At 39.4% G+C, this 12,089-nt stretch overlaps 1 protein-coding gene across 4 annotated transcripts in view; it reads right to left on the bottom strand.

The window, feature by feature from the left end:
• Positions 1-7,963: 7,963 nt before the first annotated feature.
• The window catches only part of CMSS1 (cms1 ribosomal small subunit homolog), a 362,379-nt gene continuing 358,253 nt past the window's right edge, over positions 7,964-12,089 (bottom strand). For all 4 annotated transcript variants that reach the window (XM_014853302.3, XM_044771717.2, XM_070508622.1 and 1 more), the window contains exons 9-10: positions 9,710-9,798; positions 7,964-8,267 (exon numbers count right to left, since the gene is read on the bottom strand). In XM_014853302.3, the coding sequence (XP_014708788.2) occupies positions 8,184-8,267; positions 9,710-9,798 (173 nt within the window). In that variant the 3' untranslated portion in view covers positions 7,964-8,183. The remainder of the gene's footprint in view (positions 8,268-9,709; positions 9,799-12,089) is intronic.

Below are 12,089 nucleotides of genomic sequence, written 5' to 3'. Positions count from 1 at the left end.
AAATAATTGAACAAACAAGTAAATGGGGAATGGGAACAGCTCTTTCTTACAGAATTCCAATTAATAAAAGCTGAAGGAATGAAGGAAATAGAAAAATAACTACAGTAATAACTGTTGCAGGGAAGAACTACCAATGTTGCTAAAATTAGCGGGCAAAGTATGAGGAAAACTAGGATATTTGCATAGCCTCAAAGTATTTTCCCCCAAATAGATACTACTTACAAAGGTAAAAATAGTAACTTTTCAGTGGAGAAAATCAGCAGATGCCACCTTATGCAGGTGGTCAAGGTTGACATCACCAGTAATAAGACACATCAACATTACACCCTTTGATATGAAATATCGAGAAAGACATCACTTCTGTGGTATTCTGGCAAAAAAATGCAGAACCTCAATCAAATCATGAAAAGAGAAAGGAGAAACCCAAACTGAGGGACATTCTACAAAATACCTGATCAGTATTCCTCAAAAGTGTCAAAGCTGAGAGAGAGCCTGGAGCTGGGTCTGACAGCACAAGAAGGCAGGCAGGACAGAAGGATGGACGATGTGAGGAAGGTGGCCTGGGGCACAGCTGCTTTGATGAGAAATCCACAAGAAAGAATGAGTGAAAGAAAAAGATGACATCTGTGCATGGCAAACAAAATCCAAAGATTATTACATTGAAAATGAAAGAAGGTAAGACAATATTTAACTAAAGAAAAAGTGACATCAGCATCATGGCAGAGTGAGCTCTTGCCTTAGACTCTCCTGCTAAGATACAACAAAAAAGACACACATAAACCAACAGAGGACATACACACAACACAATAGATGTATGAGAGACCCATGGAGCCATATGTCTGAAGGTGGAGGGGCTGGACCCTCTGGGAGGAAGTGGAGGGAGGTAAGAGGATCTCCTCTTTCTCCCCCAACAGCACTGACCCAGGGTGTGGGACTGTGCACAGCTCTAAGAGGAGGTGGGAAGGGGGCAGTTCTCCCCAGGAATGCCTCCCAACCTGTGGGAAAGCTCCACACCAAGGAGACTAAGCAATCATGGGGGTGAATTCACCACACCGAGCAGCCCAGGAGGGCAGACAAGACAGCAATGAATCTGAGATTGTACATATAAAAGAAAGGGTCCTCCCTCCGCCTGGTGCACCAGCTTGGCCAGTTGGCCAAGGCAAGGAACCCCCACCAGAATGCGAGAGTATAGCATTTGTAAAGCAGCCATGGCCAGCAGGCAAACATAGATGGACTCTGTCAGCACACCTTCCAAAGGGACAGGCACAGCTGCTAGGGATCATGATGGGCTCAGAATAGATAGCTCCTGTGCTCCCCCCAAGTGGTGGCAGGTGGAATCTGTGACCAGATACTATCTCTGTGTGGAGGTGCAAATCCACTCCATCAAATAGTATGAAGAGGTATATTAATACTCCAGACCAGAAGGAAAATGACAAGCACCCAGAAATCAATCCTGAAGGCACAGAAATTTACAATCTAAATGACAGGGAAATCAAAATAGCTACCATAAAAGAACTCAATGAGTTACAAGAAAACTCAGAAAGTTCAATGAAGACAGGAATAAAATTAGAGAATATAGAGAAATCTTCACAAAAGAGATGGAAAAATATAAAGAAAGCCAATCAGAAATGTTGGAGATAAAAAACACAATGAATGAGATAAAGAAAAATCTGGAGTCCTTAAACAACGGAACTGATACAATGGAGGACAGAATTAGCAATGTGGAGGACAGAAATATAGAAATGCTTCAGATAGAGGAAGAAAGAGAACTAAGACTAAAAAAGAAACGAAGAAATTCTCAGGGAAATACCTGACTCAATTAGGAAAAGCAACATAAGGATTATAGGCATTTCAGATGGAGAAGTGAGGGAGAAAGGAGCAGAGAGTTTGTTCAAAGAAATAACAACTGAGAACTTCCCAAACCTGGGGAGGGGAAGGGAGTTACAAGTAAAAGAAGCTAACAGAACTCCTAATTACATCAATATAAAAAGGCATCCTCCAAGGCATATAGTAGTAAAACTGGCAAAAGTCAATGACAAAGAAAAAATATTAAGGGCAGCTAGGCAGAAGAAAATAACCTACAAAAGAACCCCTATCAGGCACTCAGTGGATTTCTCAGCAGAAACTCTACAGGCTAGGAGAGTGGACTGATATATTCAAAATTCTGAAAGTCAAAAACTTTTAGCTAAGAATACTCTATCCAGTGAAAATATCTTTCAGATACAATGGATAAATAAATCCTTTCCCAGACAAACAAAAGCTGAGGGAGCTCATTGCCACAAGACTTCTCTACAAGAAATGATCAAGAAGGCCCTCATACTTGAAAAACAAAAGAAAGGGTTTACAAAGTCTTAAGCAAGGAGATAAATAGGCAGACAAAATCAAAAAATTGCAGCTCTCTATCAGAAAAGGGCAGCAAACACTTAATTACAACAGTAAACCCCTTATAAAGGGAAGGAAAAAATAAAAAATAACTATAATCACTTCATTTTAACCACAAACTCACAACACAAAATGGAATAAGTTGTGACAACAGTAACCTAGGGGAAGAGGAAAGGGATAGAACCTGCTTAGACTAAGAAAATAAGAGGCCATCAGAAAATGGACTATCTCATCTACGAGATCTTTTCTTTTAGGAAGATTAGCCCTGAGCTAACTACTGCCAATCCTCCTCTTTTTGCTGAGGAAGACTGGCTCTGAGCTAACATCCACGCCCATCTTCATCTACTTTATATGTGGGACGCCTACCACAGCATGCCTTTTGCCAAGTGGTGCCATGTCTGCACCCAGGATCTGAACTGGCGAACCCCAGGCCGCTGAGAAGGGGAATGTGTGAACATAACTGCTGTGCCACCGGGCCAGCTCACATCATCTATGAGATCTTTTATACAAACCTCACAGTAACCACTAAATGAAAGATGAGAACAGAGATAAAATGATAAATAAACAGAAAACTGAGAAAACCATCATAGAGAACCACCAAACTGAACTGTCAGTCCAAAATATATGGGATGAGAAACAAGGGAAACACAGAACAACCAGAAAACAAGTGATAAAATGGCAGCATTAAGCCCTCATATATCAATAATCACTCTAAATGTAAACGGATCAAATTCTCCAATCAAAAGTCACAGAGTGGCTGGAGGGATTAAAAAACAAGATCCAACAATATGCTGCCTCCAGGAAGCATAGCTCCAAAGACAAACATAGGCTCAGAGTGAGGGGATGGAAGACGATACTCCAAGCTAACAGCAAACAAACGAAAGCAGGCATTGCCATACTTCTATCAGACAAAGTAGACTTCAAGATAAAAAAGCCAATGAGACACAAAGAAGCACAGTATGTAATGATGAAAGGGACACTCCACCAAGAGGACATAACACTTACATATGCACCTAACATAGGATCACCAAAGTACATAAAGCAACTATTAACAGACCTAAAAGGAGATATTAACAGCAACACAATAATAGCAGGGGACCTTAATGCCCCATTTACATCAATGGATAGATCATCCAGACAGAAAATCAACAAGGAAATAGTGGAATTAAATGAAAAACTGGACCAGATGGACTTAATAGATATATATAGAACACTCCATCCAAAACCAGCAGAATACATATTCTTCCCAAGTGCACATGGAACATTCTCAAGGACAGACCATATGTTGGGAAACAAGGCAAATCTCAATAAATTTAAGAAGACTGAAATCATATCAAGCATCTTTTCTGACCATAATGTTATGAAACTAGAAATCAACTACAAGAAAAAGACTGGGAAAGGAACAGAGATGTGGAGACTAACATGCTACTGAACAACCAACAGATCATTGAAGAAATGAAAGGAGAAATAAAAAAATATCTGGAGACAAATAAAAATGAAAATACACAATACCAACTTATATGGGATGCAGCAAAAGTGGTCCTAGCAGGGAAATTCATAGCAATACAGGCCCCCCTTAACAAACAAGAAAAATCTCAAATAAGCAATCTTAAACTACACCTAACAGAATTAGAAAAAGAGGAACAAACAAAGCCCAAAGTCAGCAGAAGGAGGAAAGTAATAAAAATTAGAGCATAAATAAGTAAAATTGAAACAAAAAAACCAGTAGAAAGGATCAATGAATTAAGCTGGTTTTTGGAGATGATAAACACAATTGACAAACCCTTAGCCAGACTCACTAAGAAAACAAGAGAGAAGGCTCAAATAAATAAAATCAGAACTGAAAGAGGAGAAATTACAATAGATACCACAGAAATACAAAGGATTATAAGAGAATACTCTGAAAAACTATATGCCAACAATTTGGACAATCTAGAAGAAAGGAATAAATTCTTAGACTCATACAACCTCCCAATACTGAATCAAGAAGAAATAGAGAATCTGAATAGACCAAACACAAGTAAAGAGATTGAAACAGTAATCAAAAACCTCCCAAAAAATAAGAGTCCAGGACCAGATGGCTTCTCTGGAGAATTCTACCAAACATTCAAAGAAGATTTAATACTATCCTTCTTAAACTATTCCAAAAAATTGAAGACGACGCAACACTTCCTAACACATTTTATGAGGCCAATATCACCCTGATTCCAAAGCCAGACAAGGACAACACAAAGAAGGAAAATTATAGGCCAGTATTGCTGATGAACATAGATGCCAAAATCCTCAAAAAAATATTGGCAAATCAAATACAGCAACATATTAAAAGGATCATATACCATGATCAAGTGGGATTTATACCAGGGACAAAGGGATGGTTCAACAGCTGCAAATCAATCAATGTGACACACCACATTAACAAAATGAGAAAAAACCACATGATCATCTCAATAGATGCAGATAAAGCATTTGATAAGATCCAACATCCATTTATGATAAAAACTCTGAACATAATGGGTATAGAACGAAAGTACCTCAACATAATAAATGCCATATATGATAAACCCACAGCCAACATCATACTCAATGGGGAAAAACTGAAAGCCATCCATCTGAGAATAGGAACAAGACAAGCGTGCCCACTTTCACCACTCCTATTCAACATAGTACTGGAGGTTTTGGCCAGAGCAACTAGGCAAGAAAAAGAAATAAAAGGTATCCTGGGGCCAGCCCCATGGCAGAGTGGTTAAGTTCATGCGCTCTGCTTCAGTGGCCCAGGGTTTGTATACTGGGTGCGGACACATCACCGCTCAGTAGGCCACATTGAGGCAGCGTCCCACATGCCACAACTAGAAGGACCCAGCTAAAATACACAGCTATGTACTGGGGGGATTTGGGGAGAAAAAAGCAGGGAAAAAAAAAAAAGAAGACTGGCAACAGTTGTTAGCTCAGGCGCCAATCTTTAAAAAAAAAAAAGAAATAAAAGGTACCCAAATTGGCACTGAAGGAGTGAAACTGTTTGCAGACAACATGATTTCCTATATAGAAAACCCTGAAGAATCCATCGGAAAATTATTAGAAATAATCAACAACTACAGCAAAGTTGCAGCGCACAAGATCAACTTAGATAAATCAGTTGCATTTCTATACTCTAATAATGAGCTAACTGAAAGAGAATTCAAGAACACAATCTCATTTAAAATAGAAACAAAAAGAACAAAATACCTAGGAATAAATTTAACCATGGAGGTGAAAGATCTATACAATGAAAGCTATAAGACATTATCGAAAGAAATTGATGATGACATAAAGAAATGGAAAGATATTCCATGCACATGGATTGGAAGAATAAACATAGTTAAAATGTCCATACTGCCTAAAGAAATCTACAGATTCAATGCAATCCCAGTCAGAATCCTAATGACATTCTTCACAGAAAAAGAACAAAGAATCCTAAAATTCATATGGGGCAACAAAAGACCCCTGGATAGCTAAAGTAATCCCGAGAAAAAAGAACAAAGCTGGAGGCATCACAATCCCTGACTTCAAAATATACTACAAAGCTATAGTAATCAAAACAGAATGGTACTGCCACAAAAACAGGCATACAGATCAATGGAACAGAAGTGAAAGCCCAGAAATAAAACCACACATCTATGGACAAGCAATCTTTGACAAAGGAGCTAAGAATATACAATGGAGAAAGGAAAGTCTCTTCGACAAATGGGGCTGGGAAAACTGGATGGCCACACACAAATGAATGAAAGTAGATCATTATTTTTTGCTGTACACAAAAATTAACTCAAAATTGATCAAAGACTTGAAGGTAAGACCTGAAACCATGAGACTCCTAGAAGAAAATATAGGCAACACACTCTGACGTCAGTCTTACAAGGATCTTTTTGAATACCATGTCTATTTGGAGAAGGGAAACAAAAGGAAAAATAATGGGACTTCATCAGACTAAAGATCTTCTGCAAGGCAAAGGAAACCAGGAACAAAACAAAAAGACAACCCATCAAATAGGAGAAAATATTTGCAAATCATATATCTGACAAGAGGTTAGTCTCCAAAATATATAAGAACTCACACAACTCAACAATGAAAAAACAAGCAACCCGATCAAAAAACGGGCAGAGTATATAAGAACAGGTATTTTTCCAAAGAAGATATACAGATGGCCAAGAGGCACATGGAAAGATGTTCAACATCACTAATCATCAGGGAAATGCAAATCAAAACCACAATGAGATATCACCTTACACCCATTAGAATGGCTGTAATCACCAAGACAAAAAATAACAAATGTTGGAGAGGATGTTGAGAAAAGGGAACCCTCATACACTGCTGGTGGGAATGCAAACTGGTGCAGACACTATGGAAAACAGTATGGAGATTTCTCAAAAAATTAAAAATAGAAATACCACACGACCCAGCTGTCCCACTGCTAGGTATCTATCCAAAGAACTTGAAATCAACAATTCAAAGAGACTTATGCATTCCTATGTTCATTGCAGCATTATTCACAATAGCCAAGACGTGGAAGGAACCCAAGTGCCCATCAGCTGATGAATGGATAAAGAAGATGTGGTGTATATATACAATGGAATACTACTCAGCCAGAAAAAAAGACAGAATTGTGCCATTTGCAACAACATGGATGGACCTTGAGTGTATTATGTTAAGCGAATTATGCCAGATAGAGAAAGACAAAAACTGTATGATTTCACTCATGTGGAAGATAAACAGACAGACAAAGAGAACAGATCAGTGGTTACCAGAGGAGAAGGGGGTTGGGGGTGGGTATAAGGGTAAAGGGGCACATATATATGGTGATGGAAAAGTAGTAAAGTACAAGTGAAATTTCACAATGTTATAAACTATTATGACCTCAATAAAAAATTATAATAAATAAATACATAAATGAATAAATAAATAGGAAAAAAGTGTCAAGGTCACAAAAGAGAAGGAAAGACTGAGGAGCTGTGACTGACCCCAGGAAACTAAGGAGACGTGACAACGACATGCAATGTGGGATGCGGGCACAGAAAAAGGACATCCGTAGAAAAACTGGTGAGATCCGCATAGTCTGTAGCTTAGTTAATTGTCTTTGTATTGTACCAATATTCAGTTCTTAGTTTTGACAACTGTGCTACAGCTATACAAGATGTTAGCACAGAGAGAAGCTGGAGCAAGCGGATATGGGAATTCTCTGTAGTATTTTTGCAACTTTTCTGTAAGTCTGAAATTATTTCAAAATAAAAATTAAAATATGAGTCAGACAGTGTAGTTATATCACTGTCTTTCATATGTTTGCAAAGTGCCACACACACTTGCAGCTCTTTCTACCACTTGTCATCCTCATGCTGGAACCAGGCTTCAGTTTACAGATCAGTTCCATATGTACCATCTCACGGAATACTCAAAAATCGTGTGAGATGTCATTCCCATTTCGCAGCTCAGGAGACTGAGGCTCAGAGAGGGAAGGGACTTGTTGAAGGGTGCCCAGCTGCTCTTTCCCTGCTCTTGCATAGTCACACCAGAGGCCAGTCGGTGAGAGAAAAATTCAGTCTGCTCAACACAATCACACAAGCTAGTGATACTTTATTATCCAAGGGAGTTGGCAAAGGGCAGATCCATTTTGGTCAAAGAATCCCCATCATACATTCCGGTGATCCACCTGGTGATGCAGTTAACATAAGAAAACAATAGCTGGCATTTTCTGAGTGCTTGCAATGTGCCAGAGCCATTAAACGAGACGCAAATCCCATCACAAAAACTGGAATTTTCATTAGGACCCAGACTCAGAAAAGGCCCAGCTTCAAAGATCCTGACTTGCACAGACTGAGGACTCCCATTTCCACAAGTTCAAAAACCTCCTTTCTTATCTAAATGAGAGAAAAGAAAAAAAGAGGTTAAGATCAAGAAAAGATGGTTTTGGTGAATAAATTCAACCATCTGGACTCCTTGGTATTTATGCAACTGTTATGGCCAGAATTAAGGAGGGCAAAAATCCTAACCTGCATTTTATTCAGGATTGAAATTTTTACATACATAAAGGAAGAGGTAATAGACAAAACGTCAATTTTGTTAAAGTATCCTTTTGTCTGTAGCCATTCAAAATAAAATTTCATACCAAATCTCATAAAGAGATGTTTCAAGATACCCAAAGTGTGCCCAGATTATACACTATTATATAATATTATATAATTTTTTGATATAGGATAACTGCTAATAATGACATCAATGTAATAAAAATAAACATGGTTGACAAGGGTTTCTTTTGCAACTATTTCTCCTTATTATTATAATTAGAAAATGGGTGCTGGATTACTCAGATTTAACATTATAACTGAAATCATCAAATATCTTCTGATATGCCTGACATCAAATTGGCTAAACCTGTTTTATAAAACCAGTTCAGGGGACAGGCTGTGTGTGTGTGTGTGTGTGTGTGCAGGGAACTGAGAAAATTTCTTTTAACCTGAACCAATGTCTGATATAACTCACTGATCAATTATAATCAGGTTTGGTCATTCTCGGAATATAGTTTTATGTGGTAAACTAATTCACTCTGCATGTTTGGAGGAGTAATTTCAAGCCTCTTCCCCAGTTACTGCCTGGTTCACTCCTGACTGGTGACTGGCAGCCATATTTATTTCTGCATAACCCCTTTTCTCTCTAACATCAGGCTAGATTGAAAAATTAGCCCCATGATAACATGGTGGGTGGCAAATCAGTGTTTCACGTTATGATGATAATGAATTATTTTCATATGTATATAATAAGCTAATACCGTGCCCACAAACGCTTTCAATCAGTTTTGATCCACTGGTACCTCAAAAAATGTTCCCACCTCCAAAAACCAGAATAGCCTTCTAAATTAAATAAGTGGGTTTTGGGGGATGTGGAGATGTGGGCAATGAGGCAAATTTGTGGCCCCCACATCCAAGTGCACTTTTAAGGATGAAAGGCAAAGATGATGGAGTCTCTAAAGACCCAAGGAAATGTGCCAAGTCCTCAGATCTTCCTGCTTCCTAAAGGTACACCTAAAGGTAAAGCTGTGGTCCCTAGTAGGGCAGAGCCACTGAACAGTGCATGAAGAAACAAAGCTGATTCCTACGAAACACATGGAAAAGATACAGGATACGGTTTTGCGTGAGGCGTGAGATGGTCTCTATAATTGTAGTTACCTCAGAGTTAAAAGATAGGAATCATTTCAAAGGCCAGAATGTGCTGGCTCCCATGTCAAAGACTTTATTACTGTGTTTGAACTCAAGTTCAAACTGAAAAAAAAAAAGATTAAAGGCAACTGCTGATTACACGGTACCTCGGGAATGTCCATCATTCTCCTCAGCTTCTGATCTCTCCAGTTCCAGTCAAAAACCAGAAACTTCAAGGGGTTCAAATTGAGGCCACCTGAAAGAAGCAGAGAGAGTTGCTACAGTAAAGACCTCATGACATAAGCTTATTAAAATAATCTTTTATTCTCCTGGCTGTTTCCTGCCTCACTGCTGTCCCCTCACTCCACCCTTCTCCCCAGGAAACTAATCCCCGCACAGGAACGCTGCTCTGGCCTCATGGGAAACAAATGGAGCTCCCCGAGACTTGCCCTCCTCAGCCTGACTGCTGGCTCTGAGGCGAGCAGAGCAGCTGCTCTTGCAAAGCTGTCAGATGCTTGGGTGCTGCCACAGCAGCAGTCCCAAGCCTCCATTTCACGAAGGTCCAGAGGGCCAAGTCTCCTTCCGGACAGGGATTCGGTGAGATGTGCCTGTGGGCTGTGGTAGTGGCCCTGCAGGGGAGTTGAGTCCAATAGGGTCTGCATGGCTCTGAGGAGGTGAGTGGCAGAAGGATGAGGACAGGGCTGGGGGGTTAATTTTAGGCAGACAAGGAAGTTAAGATGGATGGGCTCTACTCAAAGTCTGTGACGCTCTGAGGAGAGAGGTAGACCCTGAAGGACCCCATTCCCGCTGTCTTCTGACGGTCTATCTAAAGACAATTTCAGAGGGCGGGGCTGGAGGGGGCCTGAGGGACTGTCTATTCCTCAGAGGTGTCAGCGTCGGGCACAGTTAGTTCATCCCCTCCCCACGTTCTTCCCACCACCCACGCTGGCACGTTACATACGGAAACATAAGGGAAGCCTTCCTCTGTCCTGCAGCATTTGCCCTCAACTTTTCTCTGCAGTTATCTCAATATTTTCCTCTCTGCCCCAAAGACTTTTTCATGCTTCTTATAATCACAATGCCTCTTATTAAAACTCTCTGCAAAATTAAAAATGATAAATTGAGAGAGACAATGGATTGATAGTCTTCTCTTAAAAACAACTTACTGCTAGTGGGAGAGCAAACAGGTGCAGACTCTGGGCATTATATAACAGGAGCTTTAAAAGGCTTACTGTTTGATAAAATAATTCTCCTTCTATGACGTATCCCAATGAAACATCAGAAACTTAAACACAGTTACTTGCAAAGATGATCAGTGCAGTATTATTTATAATAGTAAAGAATTAGAAACAACCCAAATATCCTACCGTAATAGAATTGCTAAGAAATAATATAACTTAGGGTTAATATCCAAAATGTATAAAGAACTCATACAACTCAATAGCAAAAAAACATAAACAATCTGATTAAAGAATGGACAGAAGAATTGAACAGACATTTTTCTAAAGAACACATGGCCAACAGGTACATGGAAAAGTGCTCAACATCGCTAATCATCATGGAAACGAAAATCAAAACCACAGAGAGAGATCACCTCACACCTGTTGGAATAGCTATTATCAAAAAGACAAGAGATAATACATGTTGGTGAGGATGTGGAGAAAAGGGAACCCTTGAACACCGTTGGTGGGAATGTAGACTGGTGCAGCCACTATGGAAAACAGTATGGAGGCTTCTCAAAAAATTAAAAATAGAACTAGCATATGATCCAGCAATTCCACTTCTGAGTATTTATCCAAAGGAAACGAAATCACTGTCTCAAAAAGATATCTGCTCGTCCATATTCACTGTAGCATCATTTATAATACGCAAGACACAGAAACAACCTAAGTGCCCAACGACAGATGAATGGATAAAGAAAATGTGGTGTGTGTGTGTGTATAATATACATATTCCATTATATATATATATGTAATGTATATACATAATGGAATGTTATTTAGCCATAAAAAAGAAGGAAATCCTGCTATTTGCAAAAACATGGATGGACCTTGAGGGCATTAATGCTAAGTGAAATAAGTCAGACAAAGACAAATATCATTTCACTTATATGTGGAATCTGAACAAAATTGAACTCATTATAAGTATAGAGAATAGATAGGTGGTTACCAGAGGTCGGGGCAGGGGGTAGGGAATGGGTGAAGGTATTCAAAAGGTGAAAACTTATAAGATAAATAAGTTCTTGGGATGTAATGTACAGTATGGTGACTATAGTTAATAATACTATATTGTATATTTGAAAGTTGCTAAGAGTAGATCTTAAAAGTTCTCATGATGATAAAAAAAATTGTAGGGGCCGGCCCCATGGCCGAGCGGTTAAGTTTGTGCTCTCTGCTTTGGCGGGCCAGGGTTTCACTGGTTCGAATCCTGGGTGTGGACATGGCACCGCTCGACAAGCCATGCTGAGGTGGCATCCCACACACCACAACTAGAAGGACCCACAACTAAAAATACACAACTATGTACCAGGGGGCTTTGGCAGAAAAA

The sequence above is a fragment of the Equus asinus genome, chromosome 5, assembly GCF_041296235.1.
Source record: "Equus asinus isolate D_3611 breed Donkey chromosome 5, EquAss-T2T_v2, whole genome shotgun sequence".
Classification (NCBI taxonomy): Eukaryota; Metazoa; Chordata; class Mammalia; order Perissodactyla; family Equidae; genus Equus; species Equus asinus.
The sequence above is the reverse complement of the archived record's forward strand: the minus strand, read 5'-3'. Positions and strand labels throughout refer to the sequence as shown.